General features: G+C 42.5%; 1 protein-coding gene and 1 long non-coding RNA gene across 2 annotated transcripts; one reads left to right on the forward strand and one right to left on the reverse strand.

Annotated features, from left to right (window-relative positions):
- Window positions 1-1,693: 1,693 nt before the first annotated feature.
- Window positions 1,694-2,164, forward strand: LOC136530944 (uncharacterized). Its single transcript, XM_066523656.1, has one exon. It carries the CDS (start codon window positions 1,694-1,696, stop codon window positions 2,162-2,164), a length of 471 nt encoding a protein of 156 aa, XP_066379753.1.
- A 13,164-nt stretch (window positions 2,165-15,328) lies between these two features.
- On the reverse strand, window positions 15,329-15,789 carry LOC136530945 (uncharacterized). The gene is made up of 2 exons (XR_010777915.1): window positions 15,665-15,789; window positions 15,329-15,584 (listed from the first exon to the last, which is right to left on the reverse strand). It is a non-coding gene; the product is annotated as an uncharacterized lncRNA (long non-coding RNA).
- Between the last annotated feature and the right edge of the window lie 2,452 nt (window positions 15,790-18,241).

Genomic DNA, 18,241 nt, shown 5'->3' on the forward strand with positions numbered 1-18,241 from the left:
ACAAATAAGTCCAAAACACGTTCTCCAAGTTTCCCACGCCAAAAATAGACCCGAAGTCCAATTGGAAACCAACACTCGGTAAGGTTTTCAATGGCGAACCAGCCTGGCCTGGTTTTCAATGGCCCAAAACAGGGGCCGGCCAAGCCACAAAGTAAGACGGGCCTGGCCGGTTTGGGGTAGGTGAACCAGCTAGGCCGGTTTGGCAGGGGGTTTCTATCCTTTTTTTTCACTACCGGAAACAGTAGGATTGTCGAGTGCCTGACGGTTTGCCGAGTGTATTTCATCGGGCACTCGGCAAACACCCCATTTACCGTGTGTATTTAATAAAACACTCAGCAAACATATAGCACTCGACAAAAGCAAACTTTGTCATGTGCCTAATAAAAAACACTTGGCAAAAGCAAACTTTGCCGTGTGCCAAATATAAAACACTCGGCAAAATACAAAAAACTCTCGGCAAACACGGACACTCGGAAAACTAGAGTCACGTGTGCTGGGCGTTCAGCGGCCATCTGACGGCTGTTGGGTGCGCCGCCCTGCCGTTAGAACTTTGTCGAGTGTCCGTTAGAGACACTCGGCAAAGACAAGATATGCCGTGTGTTTTTCGTGACACTCGGCAAACTAATTTTTTTGCCGAGTGTTTTTTGTTTATACTCGACAAAGTAATGTTGTTGCCGAGTGTTTTTTAATGGCACTCGGTAAAATATTTTCTCTCTCCTGCTCTTCAAACTTTTTCTACTCTCCACATACATCATGTAGTACTACATATTAAAATTTGATATATTTCTCCATCTATTTGCTATATTTAAGTAATTTATTGCATTTAGAGGAATATTTTGGTTTAAGTCAAATTTGAACTGCAAGTTATACAAATAATGGAATAAATTGAGTGGAGAAATCATATTCATGTTATTGAGTCCATTTTGGGGCCTTACTAGGGAAATGAAAAGAATTTTCGAACATTTTATTCAGGAAACACGACCACGAACGTATGGCCGGATGGTTTTTAAATTCTAAAAAAAGCAAACAAAGTCTGAAAATGACGAGATTTGTCAAGATCTCCTGATATCATACGTGGAGACTTTGCAAAAAAAATTGAGAAGGTTTCGCACAATTTGTCACGTAAGACCTTTACAAACAGAAGCATCTCCGTATAAAAATCGTAACGTTTAGAAGGATCCGATAAGATTTGGAGTCAAAGTGGCGGTCGAATCGGAGTTTGACTTCAAAACTTTTTGTATAGGCAATAGACAGCATAGATTGGTTCATGTCAAATTTTGGTAATTTTTCAGATCCGTTTGATAATTTTAATTTATTAACTGCAATTATAGAATTTTAATTGATATATATTGAATTTGAGCTATAACTGCATGAAATAATGGATTAATATTCGTAGAAAAATTAAATATGCATTGTTGAGTGAATTTGACAATGTATTTTTAAATTATATCGTAACAAATTTAGTAGAATACGCTATGAAGGAGGACAGTGGAGCATGAAATATCGATTTATTTTGCCGAGTGTTTTGTAGCTAACACTCGGAGAAAAGAACAGTTGCCGAGTGTCATATAGGGGACACTCGGCAACTTCGTCGACCGGCCCACTGCACAATATCTGGACGTAATGGAACATAAAAAAAATAATGCCGAGTGCCCCGGATCTTGGCACTCAGCATACTTCTTCAAAAAAACAAATGCCGAGTGTCCCAGATCCTGGCACTCGGCATACTCCTTCATATACCCCAGTGGTTAGCACCCTCGGCCCTCACCCTCACCCTCGCGCACACAACACGCAACCGCACGCCGCCAACCCCCGCCCCACCGCGCCCCGCCACCGGCGCGGCATCGCTGCCCCGCCCCCGGCGCCACCCGCCCCAGCGCTTCCCGCCCCCAGCGCTGCCTGCCCTCGGCGCCCCGCCCCGCCACCGGTGCCGCCCGTCCCCAGCGCGTCCCACCCCCAGCGCTGCCAGCCCTCGGTGCCCCGCCCCGCCACCGGCGCGTCCCGCCCCCGGCGCCCCGCGTGCGAAGCTATCTCTCGTGGCGACGACTGGACGACCGCCGCCGCCGCCCTTCGCCAGGTCTTCTTCGGGCCCTTCGCCAGCGACGAGTACGCCCACCCCTTCTCTTCCCTTCCTGCTACGCGAAACTGTGCATCCAAACCCTAGCTTAACCTATTTGTATTCGGATCTGATATAATTATAGGAGTATACATGTCACTGGTAGAGAACCGAGCTTTACTCCCGGTGGGGAACCCCATCTAGTCCCGGTTCCCCACCCAGGAGCAAGCATCCGGGACTAAAGGGGGGTCCTTTAGTCCTGGGTCAGGAACCGGGACTAAAGGAGGACCTTTAGTCCCGGTGGGTAACACCAACCGGGACTAAAGGTGCCTCCTGACATGCCACGATGGCCGGCACCTTTAGTCCCGGTTGGTAATACGAACCGGGACTAAAGGTTTTTTTCTTTTTTCTTTTCTTTTCATTTTTTTGTTTTCTTTTCAAAATAGGTTTTCGAAGTCGTATTGTACGCTGCTAATTATACATTTATACGCGCATATAGTATGTTTCGGTTCAAGCACAATGAACGTATTAAATCACATAATTCAAGCATAGAAATATATATATATATGCATGCATGCATCATATATATATTTACATGCATGCATGCATATGTGTATTTTACATTATATTATTTCATGTGCATATATTACAAAAGATTGCATTATAGTTGTTGTGACATAACAAGTTTCCTCTCATCCTCTAGCTTGGCTTCAATGGCAGTGTTGGGTCGAAGTAGAACTCGCCCTTGGAATCGATGACCTGCTCATTAAAAAATCTGGCCATAGACTCTTGAATTGCTTTGATTTGGTCTTGCCGTATGACCTTTTCCTCCAACCATCGAGTCTACAGGTTTGAATTAAAGGAAAATAAATTAATATATGTACATATATATATATAAAGACATAGTAACACAATCAATAATAATAATTAAATGAATATATAGTGTATTTTTAACGTACTTTGAGTCTCTCTATAGTAGTTCTTTGGGAGAGCACCTTGATAAACTTGCAAACATAGTAACCACAGTAGTTGTTCCCCTATTCCTGTCTCAGACACCACTTTACGAGAAAAAGATTTGTCATCCAATTTGGTGATCCGGTGAAAGCTATATGTTTAATTAATAAAGATGATGTGATTCACAGGACTTACTTTCAAAGGGATTACATTCAGTGGCGCTTTGCATTTTTCCATGTGTTGCTTCTCAATAAAGGTTTTCCAAACACTGCCCAATAAAAAATTTACCACGTCATCAGATATAGTTAATCATCATGTTTGTGTGTATATATAGTTGCTAGAGATCCTGAAATTACCTCTGGATAATATCTATCATATCTTGGTAGTCTTGTTGTGGTTTTCTCATCGAGTCATAGATTATCAAGTGACTTTTCACCAGATCGATGTCCATCAATATCCAGTGATTGCTGCATGTGTTTATAGGATATAACGCGTAACACTCAGTAATTAACTAGAATCAACATATGAGCCATTAAGGCTATGATTGACATGATTAACACTCACTTGAAGTTATAGGGAAAGAGTATATCCTTCTTGTGGCGTTGGTTCACTAAGAAGTTCATGAGGTTACTCTCTGACTCAGACTTCCAATTAGTCTTTGGAGTAATTGGGTCTTCGAATACTATATGGGGATCAACAAAACCAATTTCATTGCAGCCTTCCTTTCTGAGCTCTGTCATTGTAAATCTGCATATATATAGTACTTGTTAGGATAATTTATATGCATATACACACATATGATGAGTTTAATAATAGATCGAAAGAATTATTACTTATAGGCAATAGCAGCTAATGATAACTTTGTCCAGAGAGGTCAGGTGGCATAGTTGATGAAATTCTGCAAAGTCAACATACATAACATCATCGCCACGAAACCAATGTTCGTCTCTAATTCTGACACCAACGCAGAAGTCTCCACTAGTAGACGCTTGCATGTACCACTTGTTTAGCAGGTACATTTGCGTCCCCAGATCAGATAAGGCTTGAGGGTTGTATATACTCTGGCCTAGTACAAATTTTTTCTTCCAAATATCAACCTCCGCCGCACTCTCAATGTTTCCATCACCAAACATCTGGTAAAGGTCGAGACCAGTCTCATCAAGAAATTCACCAAGGTGATCCAAATCGACATTCGGAGGTATGTTTGCCTGATGCATTAATCCTAAATTCGAACCATATTCATTACCAACAACTAGCGGGGGGATTGATTGGTGCGCTTGTTGTCCGAGTTGGACAACTCCTTTCCCTGCCCGCTTCTTTTTCTGTGCCGCCTCAATTGACTTGGTGAGAGTGCGGTCATAGTCTGATAACGTTAATTTGGACGGCTTACGAGATTCCCGCTGTTGTTGCTGGTAAGAAGTCACCTTTTTTCTTAGAATATCTGGAGCTACGAAGAAGTACGGTTTCTTTGGGTTTCTCCTTGCTTCTTGATTCATTTTAAGTTTGTCATAGAATCTAGACATGTCTTTTTTATATGCATCAGTTCCTTCTTCCTTCTCTTCAGATATTATTTTGGGAATAGCCCTTGGTTTCACGGTGGCTTTCTTTGCAGGCGGGGACTAGTTCTTCGTTTGAGGGGCTGGCCTCTTGCTAGGCTTCTTGGTAGGCGGGGGCGGGGGAGGCATTGGAGACCTCCTTGGAGGTGTTGGCAGCGGCGTTGGAGACCTCCTTGGAGGTGGCGGCTGCGACATTGGAGACCTCCTTGGAGATGGCGTGGATGCAACCTCGTCTTCCAATACAATGTCATCGTACAGAGCACTATGATGATCTGGCGATTGAACAATTGGATTTAGGTTGGGGGAGGATCTGCTACCAAAAAAGGAATGACATATTATTATGAGTAGATTATTAATTATTTAAGCCAATACAAATTAATGATGTAGTGTTTTCATCCGCTTAATTATTTAAGCCAATACAAATTAATGATGTAGTGTTTTCATCCGCACGTACCTATGGTGAGGTAGTTCAGGAGGAGGTGGAGCCGACATCCCTGGAATGATGATGTAGCGCTTGCGCCATAGAATGAATGTCTTCTCCGCTTCTCCTAGAGTCTTCTCGCCATCACCTCCAGGAATGTCAAGAGGCAAATCACTAAAACCTTTTTCAGCTTTATCTACCGAGATGGTAGCATATCCTTCTTGGATTATATTCCCATGAATCCTTGGTGTCTTGGTTCGGTCAATAGGATTAACAAGACCAATAGCCACCTTGATTGTGGAATTCTCCTTCGGAATGTGTAGCTCACACATTGTACAAGGTTCAGTGACGTCATCCACAGGGAAGCGCAGTCCTGTGTCCCCTTGATTTGGTATCTCCGTGGAAGCGCAGCTGCTTTTCAACTGAACAGATTGGCTAATGTTGATTCCTGGCTCTGATGCCTGCTTGCTTGCACTCACTGCTATTTGCACTTGCCTTCTGATTTCCTCCTGCATTCTCGCTTCAAGGTTTTTTTCCCACTCCTGTGCTTCATGCACCGCTTCCTCCAACCTCTGGAGCCGCTGTGCCTCTTCTTCCTTCTTTCTCTGGTGACTTCTGTAGGAAGGTCTGTCCTGAGGGAATCCATGCTCCCACGAGACACTTCCTTTGCCTCTAGTTCGGCCACCATGTTCAATAGTCCCGATGGCGTATGTCAGCTCATCCTTCTCTCTGTTGGGCCTGAACGCACCACTAGCAGTAGCTCTCTGAGCATAAAACAATCTTTCTACTGCTTCTTGCAGTCTTGTGCCATAAACGCACTTCCCTGTCTCTTGGTCTAGTGTTCCCCCATGACCAAAAAACCAATTCTTTGCACGTTCTCCCCACTCGAGTGATTCTGGTCTGATACCCTTGGCAAGAAGGTCTGCTTCCATTTTGTTCCACTTCTTAATGGCAGTCGGGTAGCCACCTGATCCCAAGGTATGGTAGTATGTCTTCTGTTGGGCATTACGTTGGTTCTTTATCACCCGACTCACACCCTCTTCCAAAGTCTTGTACTGTACAAACTCATCCCAATAGGGTCTCTGCTTTGAGATCGGGCCTGGGACAGTAAAATCTGGTGCTATGTTCTTCTTGACATACGTCGTGTATAGGTGTTTCTTCCAAGTCTGAAACTGGGTGGCCATCTTCTTCATTGCCCAATCCCTAACTCGCTCCTTCAATTCATCACCATCTATTATATCATCATAACCATCTGTTTGGAGCGTGAAATGTACCAAGACATCATTCCAAATTAACGCCTTGTCATGATCGGAGACAAAACTGATATGAGGAGCATTGGTCTTCTTCTTCCATTCACGGGTACTAATCGGGAGCCGGTCCCGTACAAGGTAACCACAGTGGTGCACAAATTTCATTTTATTCGCCCCCCCCCCCCCCCCGGTTCTCCTGTATCCACATTGAACTCCGAGATGATGAAGCGACCCTCCAATGGCTTTTGGGACCTCGAACATTTTTACTCTTCATTGTAGTTGTTGATGTCGATCCAGAGGGCTACAAAACATAAACATTATTTTTAATGTCATGAGCACACATAAGACATATGATAATATATGTAGCTAATAATAAAAAATATATACTTGGCCAATATGTTGTTGCTCATTTTGTTCAAGAGCTAAGTACTGACTCCCGTCATCTGCATCCTCATGCACGTTATTTTTAGCACCATCATCGCCGGCAACTTGAGTGCTAGTGTTGATCAAATTCATCATCAACTCCTCCTCATCCATATTTCTCGGGTCGGCCATCTAGCTTCAAAAAACAAAACCAATATATAGTACGTCAAATCTTTGCTTATTACATGCGTAAAATCTACGAACAATATGCATTATTAAATCTTACCCCTCGGTCACGGACGCAATTCGCCACACTAGGATGAACTACGTCGGTACTAGGGCGAATTAGGGCTATACATAAACGGCCGAGGGCAAATTGTGTCGGTGACTAGGGCGAACCACGTCGGTGACATCAACAGCGCGGTTCGCCCTGGTGTGATTGTTTAGCATTAACGATAACGATAATACGAATGTTGATCAACTAGGCCACGAGAAAGGGCGGTGTGACAAGAGTGGCGGTGCTCCACTCCGCCGTATATATGTCTGCACACATGGGTGAACGAGGGCGGCGGTGCTCCGCCGTATACATAGAAACGCATGGACGAAATGCATATGAATACAAATGACGTATATATACGTGTCGGCGCGGTGGCCGGTGTGCTGACGACGATGACGTGAGGCGGGCCGGGGCGGTGTCGGTGCGTGATGTTGTGATCCTATGTACCATGTGAACCATGTAGTCATTCATCATATGAGAAAATTCTATGTTAATAATGTAAGTATAAGTCATTATGAAATGTAAGTATATGTGTCTTATTGCTCATATAACCATTACTATTTCCAAAATAATAAGAATTTATTTTCTTCTTCTACAGGCGATCTCTGATGCTATGATATGAAGTTTGAAGATAGTCTTCCCAGAAAAAATATGTAATGCTCATATTACTTTAGCAACATTAATATATTATATCTGTATATTCAAAGTTCACAAATGAAGAAACGTTGAAGTTTTCCTTCATTTGTCTGTAGCCATGCATGCAAGTCCAACCAAAACTGCTAACATCATCACATGTGATATTTTTGATAAACTAAAAAACTCTTAGTTTACAAACTGGGTATCAAAATTGAGTTCCTATTTGACCAGGATTTATAAATAATATATAGCATGTTTATTATACAAGCCATGGATTTACATCGATCTAATTAATTTCTAAAGTAATTTCATTGGTGGTCCTTAATTAAACTTGTCATGAGTTCAGGTCCCAGTGATCTTAAAATGTATTTTTGTACCATAAAATGCAGTTTTTGACACTCTAATTAAACTTGCTAATTTATCCATATAATATCCAAATATTCAAAACTTGCGTTAAGATATGTTTTTTATTTAAAATCATTTAGAGTTCCAAATATCCATTTTTAGTTCCTAGATTTTGTGATTCAAAATTTGGAATTTTCAATCGACCTCGAGCGTTGACATGGCTTACACCAAAGTTGTAGTTTCCGACGTGATCTATAACTTGGCAGTGGAGGGCTCGGACGAATGTACAAAGAGATCGACGAATATATCACCTCGATCGAGCTCGGTAGTGTGGAGGGCCTCGGGCGCGGTGGGGCAACGCGCGGTGGAGGGCCTCGGGCACGGAGGAGGGCACGGTGGAGGGCCATGGGCGTGCATGGAGGAGGGGCACGGGCGCGCGTGGTGGAGGCCGCACGAGGAAGAAGAGGGCGGCGTCGGTGTCACGGAAGGCGAACGGACGCGGTGCGAGGAAGAAGAGGGCGGCGGTGTTCGACGAGGAAGAAGACGAGCGGATCGATCTGCGCCAGGCGCTGGAGGTTATATACCAGAGAGAATTACTCCCGGTGCCACCCACCAACCGGGAGTAAAAACCCTTTACTCCTGGTGCGTATTACCAACCGGGAGTAAAGGTACCTTTACTCCCGGTGCGTGTTACCAACTGGGAGTAAAGGTATACCTTTACTCCCGGTTGGTAACACGCACCGGGAGTAAAGGGTTTTTTTTGGCGGGCCACGAAACTGCAGCCCACCTTTACTCCCGGGTGGGCTTCCCACCCGGGAGTAAAGGTGGCCTGCAGTTTCGTTTTCCGCCTGTTTTAAGCAATAGTCTTGTTAAATACAATAGAAATGCAATAGTTTTTGTTAAATACATAGTAAATTAAATAAAAGGCATAAAATTATTTTGTTAAAAATATGAATTTTCTTTTTGTTTATTGCACATAGGAAAAATCTATAACCTAACTTTTTTATTTTTTGTTAGAATTATAAAACATAATGTAACTAATATTTATTATTTCGTTAATGCAAAAATGTAGTGTTTAATTAAAATTATTAAAACTATTGGTTTTGGACAGGAAATTTATTTTCACATCATTTTAACGTTAATATTTTAATTTTTCATCACTCAGTATCCTAATTTACCTTTTTGAGAGAGAAATCCCACCAAATCAAACATTGATTTAATTTGAAACATGACATAATAAACATCTGAATTCACAATTATTACATAATATCTCAAACACACACTATATTAAATCACTATATCATCAAGTGGGCACAGCAGTGAACTTCTTCTTTACGTATGTCCCTTGGTTATGACCGCTTTGTAACCATGGAGTGTCCTCATCATTTACCAAGATGCTAGGGTCTTTGTTCACTTTGAAGGGCGGAATTCGGTCATCCTTTTTATATTCTTCTGACATGTCCGACTTGTCCTCAATTCCCACGATGACTCTTTTCCCTGAAAGAACTATGTGGCGCTTTGGCTCTTTGGTTGAGTCATTATCGTTTTTTCCCTCTTTTTGGTTTGGTAGACATATCATTGACATAGAACACCTGATTCACATCCTTGGCAAGGACGAATGGTTCGTCTTTGTACCCAATATTACTAAGGTCTACTATTGTCATTCCATACTCATTGTCTACTGTTACCCCGCCTCCAGTCACCTTGACCCATTGGCACTTGAACAATGGGATCTTCAAAGTAGGTGCATATTCTAGTTTCCATATTTCATCTATGCGTCCATAATATGTCTGCTTATTCCCATTCGGGTCTGTGGCATCTATGCGGACACCACTGTTTTGGTTGGTACTCCTTTTATCTTGGGCTACTATATAGAATATGTTCCCATTTATCTCGTACCCTTTGTATGTGATGATATGCCATGATGGTTGCATAGCCAATCAATACAGTTGCTCATGGATGCTCTCATCACCTTGACATTTTTTTCACAACCAACCGCCGAAAGTTTCCATGTGCTTATGCGTAATCCAAGCTTCAGTCTTCCCTGGAAACTCGGATCGTAAGAGATCCTTGTGTGTCTCAATATACGGATCTACCAAAGAGGAGTTCTATAGAACTGTGTAGTGCGCTTTATTAAAATAATCATCATCCATACCAATATATGTTTTCCTCCCTAGTGTCCCCTTTCCGCTTAGTCTCCCCTCATGTCTCGATTCAGGAACACCAATCGAGTCAAGGTCAGGAATAAAGTCAACACAGAACTCAATGACCTCTTCTGTTCTATAGCCCTTGGCGATGCTTCCTTCTGGGCGAGCACGTTTGTGAACATATTTCTTTAGGACTCCCATGAATCTCTCTAAGGGGAACATGTTGTGTAGGAACATAGGACCAAGAGTGAAAATCTCCTTGACTAGGTGAACTAGGAGGTGTGTCATAATATCAAAGAAGGAAGGAGGGAACACTAACTCAAAGCTGACGAGACATTGAACCACATCATTCTATAGTTTAGCTAGATCAGTTGGATCAATTGCCTTCTGAGAAATTGCATTGAGGAATGCACATAGCTTCACAGTGGCTAGACGTACATTTGGAGGTAGAATTCCTCTTAATGCAACTGGAAGTAATTGCGTCATGAGAACGTGACAGTCATGGGACTTTAAGTTACAGAATTTCTTCTCTAGCACATTTATAATACCCTTTATATTCGAGGAGAATCCAGATGGTACCTTGATGTTGTTTAAGCATTCAAACATGATTTCCTTCTCCTCTTTGCTTAGAGTGTAGCTAGCAGGACGTAAGTAATGGCGTCCATCATCTGTCTTCTCTGGATGCAGGTTGTCTCTTTCTCTCAAACAACGTAGGTCCTGTCGTGCTTCAAATGTGTCCTTAGGCTTTCCATACACACCCATAAAGCCTAGCAGGTTCACACAAAGATTCTTCATCAGGTGCATCACGTCGATCGAGCTACGGACCTCCAGGACTTGCCAATAGGGTAGGTCCCAAAATATGGACTTTTTCTTCCACATGGGTGCGTGACCGTTAGCGTCTTTCGGAATAGGTTGGCTTCCATGTCCTTTTCCAAAGACGACTTTCACATCATTGACCATATCGAGTACATCCTCACCGGTTCGGTTGCGAGGCTTGGTCAGGTGGTCTGCCTTCCCTTTAAAATGCTTGCCTTTCTTTCTTACGGGGTGATTTGCAGGAAGAAATCGACGATGGCCAAGGTACACGACCTTTCGACATTTTTTCAAGAATACACCTCTAATATCACCAAAGCAGTGTGTGCATGCATTATATCCCTTGTTTGACTGTCCTGAAAGATTACTTAGAGCAGGCCAATCATTGATTGTTACAAACAACAATGCTCGCAGATCAAAGTATTCCTGTTTGTACTCATCCCACACATGTACACCTTCTTTATTCCACAAAATGAGAAGTTTGTCAATAAGTGGTCTCAGGTACACATCGATGTCATTGCCAGGTTGCTTCGGGCCTTGGATGAGCACAGGCATCATAATGAACTTCCGCTTCATGCATAACTAAGGAGGAATGTTGTAGATACTTAGAGTAACAGGCCAAGTGCTATGACTACTGTTCTGCTCTCCAAAAGGATTGATACCATCTGTACTTAAAGCAAACCTTAAGTTTCTTGCGTCATTTGCAAACTTCGGGAATTCTCTGTCGATTGCTCTCCACTAGGACCCATCAGCAGGGTGTCTCAACATATTGTCTACCTTACGGTCTTCTTTGTGCCATCGTAACAATTTTGCATGTTCTTTGTTTCTAAACAGACGTTTCAAGCGTGGTATTATAGGAGCATACCACATAACCTTGGCAGGGATTTTCTTACGCGGACATTCGCCCACAACATCACTAGGGTCATCTCGCCTGATCTTATACCGCGATGCATGGCATACCGGGCATGCATCCAATTTCTCGTACTCTTTGCCACGGTATAGGATGCAGTCATTAGGACATGCATGTATCTTCTCTATTTCTAGCCCCATAGGACAGACAACTTGTTTTGCTTCGTAGGTAGTGGCGGGCAATTCATTGTACTTCGGAAGCATCTTCTTTTAGATTTTTAGTAACTCTCCAAATCCCTTGTCAGATACACCATTCTTTGCCTTCCATTGCAGCAATTCTAGTGTGGTTCCCAACTTTTTCTGCCCTGCATCACAAGTTGGGTACAATAATTTCTTGTGATCTTCTAGCATCCGCTCGAACTTGATCTTCTCCTTTTCACTTTTACATTCTCTTTGTGCATCACGAATGACCTGACAAAGATCATCAGCCAGCTCATCTTCTGCGGCTACCTCTTCTTCAGCTTCTCCCATTGCAGTATCATTGAAGCATGCACCATCAGGAATAATATCATTGTCGTCCCATTGTTCTTCTTCACCTTCTTCCATTACAACACCGGTTTCTCCGTGCTTTGTCCAACAAATATAGTTTGGCATGAAACCCGACTTGAACAAGTGTGAATGAAGAGTCCTTGAGCAAGGATATTCCACCGTATTCTTACATATGGCACATGGGCAGCACATGAAACCGTCGCATTTGTTTGCCTCGGCCGCACGTAACAAAGAATGCACGCCGTCAATGAACTCTTGGGAGCGGCGATCAGCATTATACATCCAATGACGGCTCATCTGCATTACATGACATAAATATCATATTAAAACCTAGATCATAATTAATTATTTATACAACATGCGTGCCACCACAAAAGATACAAATTTATGAAAGCATCGCTACAATGTAGACAATCCCAACTACCACTAAAAGAACTAAAGCTAAAATACATTTTAGGAGCACAAGGATTTCGCGACCAATCTCAACTAAAATAGACAGATCCCCCGATTGTGCAACATCTTTGGGCTTCTTCGGCTGGATCACTGCCTCATTAGCCGCCGTATCTGCCTGTTGTGCAAGATATTTTTGCACGAGTTTAACATACTCTTCCTCCCAGTAGAAGCCTGAACATCGTCCACTGCCATCCCACTGAAATTAAAACAAAAAATTAGAACTTTAATCACAACCATCATGAAAATAGGTATAAACTAACCATAATCATTAAATACGATAAAATAACTCACATTGCGATCCGGACACTTGTAGAAGATACGATCCTTGTTGGGACCCTCCTTCTTCACTCGGTACTCCATCACAATCTTCGTCTCATCACGACACTTGCCGCATGGAATAAGAGGAAGGCCCGGCCTAAGTCGCTTTGGAAACCCATGAGAGGCCGAGGACCCGGAAGCAGTTGTCATCTACTCTCTATACTCATTTTTTAATACACTATAAATTTCTCCTTTTATAAACAAATAAAATTAACAAACTATAAAATTATCTAGATCTCTAAATAATGATATTTTTAATGGTCATTGTGTTATCGTCTTTTACTGCGGCAGGTAAGTAATTCATATGATATTTCCGCAAATTAACAAAAGAATGGGAATGTACACACATAACAGACTACTACGACGATATCGGGACGTGTGAATAAATAACCATCCGTACTAGTTGACCTTGCTTACGTGATCATCTCGGCGAGCATTTCTCCACCGGACGGCACCGTACTTGGCCACGGAAGAGCTCCAATTCTACGAGGAAGGGAACACGGTCTTCCACGACCGTTGCCGCTCTCCCTCGTAGAATCAAAGCTCCTCCTTGACGTCCGTTACCGCTCGGCAGAGAACATGCTCGCCGAAATGAACACGGTCTGCTAGTTCAACTAGTATGGATTTTCTATAATTTTCTAACTATTTTCTAAGTTTTTCATTTCATAAAAAGTTAAAATAAAAAGTACGGTGATTGACAGACTACTGCGATGATATCGGGACATGTGAATAAATAACCATCCGTACTAGTTGAACTTGCTTACGTGATCATCTCAGCGAGCATTTCTCCACCGGACGGCACCGTACTTGGTCAAGGAAGAGCTCCGATTCTACGAGGAAGGGAACACGGTCTCCCACGACCGTTGTCGCTCTCCCTCGTAGAATCAAAGCTCCTCCTTGATGTCCGTTACCGCTCGACAGAGAACATGCTTGCCGAGCTGAACACGGTCCGCAAGTTCAACTAGTACGGATTTTCTATAATTTTCTAACTATTTTCTAAGTTTTTATTTATATATACTACGTTTAGGTACGGTGATTGATAGACTACTGCGACGATATCGGGACATGTGAATAAATAACCATCCGTACTAGTTGACCTTGCTTACGTGATCAGCTCGGCGAGCATTTCTCCACCGGACGGCACCGTACTTGGTCAAGGAAGAGCTCCGATTCTACGAGGAAGGGAACACGGTCTTCCACGACCGTTGTCGCTCTCCCTCGTAGAATCAAAGCTCCTCCTTGACGTCCGTTACCGCTCGGCAGAGAACATCCTCGCCAACCCGAACACGGTCAGCAAGTTCAACTAGTAAGGATTTGCTATAATTTTCTAACTATTTTCTAACTTTATATTTATATATACTTTAACCTTCTTTCATGTAAATATGCAAGCTTGAAGTGATTTTGAGCTCAAATTGCTTACAAATGAAAAATACCACAATAAAGAACCATAAATATATATAGTGAACAAAATGGCATAAGAAAATGGTAAAAAATGAGAGTATGAGATTGGTAACCTTTACAACTGAAGAATCGACGGAGGAATCGAAGAAATCGAAGGAGGAATCGAAGAATGGATGGAGGAACAATGGAGGGAGGGAGGAAGCAAGAACACTACTGCAGTGAGCTTCAAAATGTGCTGAGCTCGGGCTCGGGGAGGAAGGAGGAGACGGCAGATTTATAAAGGGAGAACATTTAGTCCCGGTTGATGGATCCAACCGGGACTAAAGGTAACTTTCCAACCCCGGGCGCAGCCACGGCCCGGGAGTAGACCTTTACTCCCGGTTGGAGCCACCAACCGGGAGTAAAAGTATACATTTAGTCCCGGTTGGTGGCTCCAACCGGGACTAAAAGTCCCTGCCACCTCTGTCTGGCGCAGTAGCCGTTGGGCAGGGACCTTTAGTCCCGGTTGGATCCACCAACCGGGACTAAAGGTATCTCTAGTCCTGGGCGCAAAAAATCCTGGGACTAGAGCCCATTTTGACCGAGGATCAAAGGTCTGTTCTCTACTAGTGTGTGTTATGCCTACTAATTCGATTATGTTTTAAAAAATTATCTGGTGTAGTGTATGTATACACCCATGTCCTTTACTGGCCGCGCCTGCTGTGTTTGTGTTCAAACCTTAACCAAGGCCACAAGGGGGCAAGTGTATTGATTTACCTCGCTGGCTTGACTGGGGGATAATGATTGGGAAATAGCTTACTTTGTTGAGTGAGAAGCTCATTTGAAGATCTACCTTTTGCTGTAAATAAATCTCTTCAATTGTAACTAGCATACTGAATTGGAAGAAAGCCCATTTCATTTCAATAGGCCACATACAGTAACATTTTGACAACCTAGCATATAAATATTAAACACGCCAGATAATTTGCATTTTATAAAATATACAAAACCCATACAAGAGATGGTTCAAACAAATGTTAAATCAAATGGTTCAAATACATCATTGTCCATATCCCGAGTAATGTAAATAGATGACATATTCTATTAACAGCTCTTCCTATATTGAAACAACTGTAGCAATCTTCCATCTTTTTTAGCACACGAACCTGCACATCCAGCTGTTCGTAATGAAGTTTTTTGGATTTTCTGCAATATCACTGATGAATTGAGAAACAGACAATGAGTGAACGGACTAGGAACCGGCCAGCTGGTGAAAAGCTGTTTCTGAATGACTCACCGAATCACTGTGATGCCTGTCTGCGTCCTGAAATAGCTAGCTCCTGTTCAGTCCCGTCCGTGGACCTCTTCTGTGGTGTGGTCCAGCAAAGTTCATACCAGACACGGCCTTAAGTTTCAGAACCTACGCGACCCCAAAAACAGCATCAAAAGCTATATCACTATCAGTCACCATGGCATAATTAAAGGAGGGAGGATAACACAGAATTTATGCAATATCATACATATTTCCAGGAAGCATACCTTTAGACAAAGTAGTAAATGTCCACTCTTAACTCTTAAGGACCTGCACTAGTAGAAGAAGATTCATCGTTGTCCTCGAAAGTTTTTTTATAGAGATATGGAGAAAATAACCAGGTATACTTTTCTATTTTTATTGTCCACTCTTAACAGTGTATTAATTATAGGACATGATACAGCAATAAGAAAAGGTCATTTCTTTTATTTTCTTTGCAGCAGCACAAAGCAGTATCCAGTTTATTACTCCAGTAAAGTACTTGAATAATGCAACGGGGTATATACACATTTTGTTTTATTTTCTTTGCTGCAGCACAAAGCCATATCCAGTTCATCAGTAAAATACTTGAATAATGCAACTTGGTATATACACAAAGCCAGTCACACTTTTGCTAGGTACTGAATGTGTAAAACATGAGAAAACTGAATGTGCAAACCACAAAAAATAAATAAATTAGATGTAAGTTTATTTCTGCAGCTACTCTTACAACAAGTTTACTGAAAACATTGTCAGAACATTTATGCAGCTACTCTTACAATAAGTTTACTGAAAACAGCTATTCAAGACAATCACTCATCACTGGAGCAGAAAAAATGATCATTTGACATAAACCTAGGCTATTACATATTGCAGGCATGTAAGCTTCAGGGGGTTCCTAATACTTACTTTTATAGACTACCTGTCGCAGTGTTCTCAACTTACTAATTTTGCTGCCTGGTTGCACCTCATAGAAGGGAATCTGTTGTGCTCTAATGCCCTGTTGTGTTGCACGTACGAATGTTTCCTAAAATGTTTTGCTGGCTGCTGCTCAGCTCAATTTCTTACCTTTTTCATCTGGCATCTAGGAACTGTGTGCTTGTCAATGTGCTAGACAGTTTCATGCAATGGAGTTCCCCCTTTATCTTACACCTGAAATATTGAAGGAAATGGACATTATTGTTATATCAACTAATAAAACATATGACTTTGTATAATGGCATCTGGGAAATGGACATTATTGGTTATCCATGCTTGGCTTCTTATGTTGATGCTCAATTTGATTACACTCCTTATCATATGAGTCCCACACAAAGTTGATAATAAACCTCTAGAGTTTTTCTAAACACTTCTTGCTTGAATCTTACAACCACATATCAACTTGCAAGTTTTTGCCGCCGCTCCCTGCCCCGCCTGGTTCCGCCTTGCCCTCCCGCCGCCCCACGACTTGTCATCCTCGACTCGTCACTTTGCAGGACAGCAAGGTGAGGCATAAAAGACTATTCTTTCCATATCATGTTCGTATATCACGTAACCTAGCTAGGCGTCTCCCATTTGAAAGAGATACGGTTGGAAATATGCAGATCTTTTCATATCTATAACCGTATTTATTTCGAATTGTCTACGTTTTTTGGACAACCCGAGGATGTGTAGATGTTGTTAGTTTCCATGCTCTACTCCGATCCGTGATAGAGTTTCGGCAGCATCTCCCTGTTGTTCTCCGGATACACAATCTCCCTTTCAGGATGTGTATTTGGAGAACAGCGGGGAGGTGCTACCGAAATTCTGTCTCGGATAGGAGTAGAGCATGGAAACTAACCCCATCTGTACATCCTCGGGTGGGATTAGGACATATCTTCACCTATTAGATAGTATATGAACGTGTAGATGCAACGTGATTTTTTATATTACTCGCTAATATGCTAGAGGATGGATGACCGTGAGTGGATGTACACGGGCCGCTCTAATCAGAGTTCGTGGACTGAAGAATGGATTGACAAGACCAATGCTTTCTTGGAACGGGCATTTGCAAGGGTTAAAGGAGCTAGTGTCACTTGTGTCCCTACAGCAAATGTGCAAACACGCGTCGACAAACCAAGCTGGTCATGGGTAAACATCTTTGCAAGAATGGATTTACGGTAGACTATAACAGGTGGATCTACCATGGTGAAGCCGATCGTGGGAGAGACGAGGTCGTGAGACAAAGCATCGAGGAATATGATGGGGATGCCGGGGTAGGAGACATGTTAAATGACTATCATGAAGCACACTTTGATGAAGGACATAGGGAGGAGGAGCCAAAGGCTACCACAAAGGCGTATTACAACATGTTGTCTACGGCATAGCAACCCCTTCACGGGTATTCCAAGGTTTCTCAACTGGATGCCATTGCACGCCTAATGGCCGTGAAGTCCCAGTTTAGCTTGAGTCGAGACACCTTCGATGTTATGCTCACAGTTGTCGGTAGCCTGCTCCCGGATGGTCACATCTTGTCAAAGAGCATGTATGAGGCACAAAAACTCCTTCGTGCACTTAAGATGGCATACGAGCAGATACATGCTTGTCCAAAGGGGTGCATCTTAT

This window comes from Miscanthus floridulus, unplaced genomic scaffold (genome assembly GCF_019320115.1).
Source record: "Miscanthus floridulus cultivar M001 unplaced genomic scaffold, ASM1932011v1 fs_238_4_5, whole genome shotgun sequence".
NCBI classification, from domain to species: domain Eukaryota; kingdom Viridiplantae; phylum Streptophyta; class Magnoliopsida; order Poales; family Poaceae; genus Miscanthus; species Miscanthus floridulus.

What these genes read in the sequence shown, in the direction of transcription:
- LOC136530944 (XM_066523656.1), top strand. Translation starts at nt 1,694, where the DNA reads ATGCCGAGTGTCCCAGATCCTGGCACTCGGCATACTCCTTCATATACC.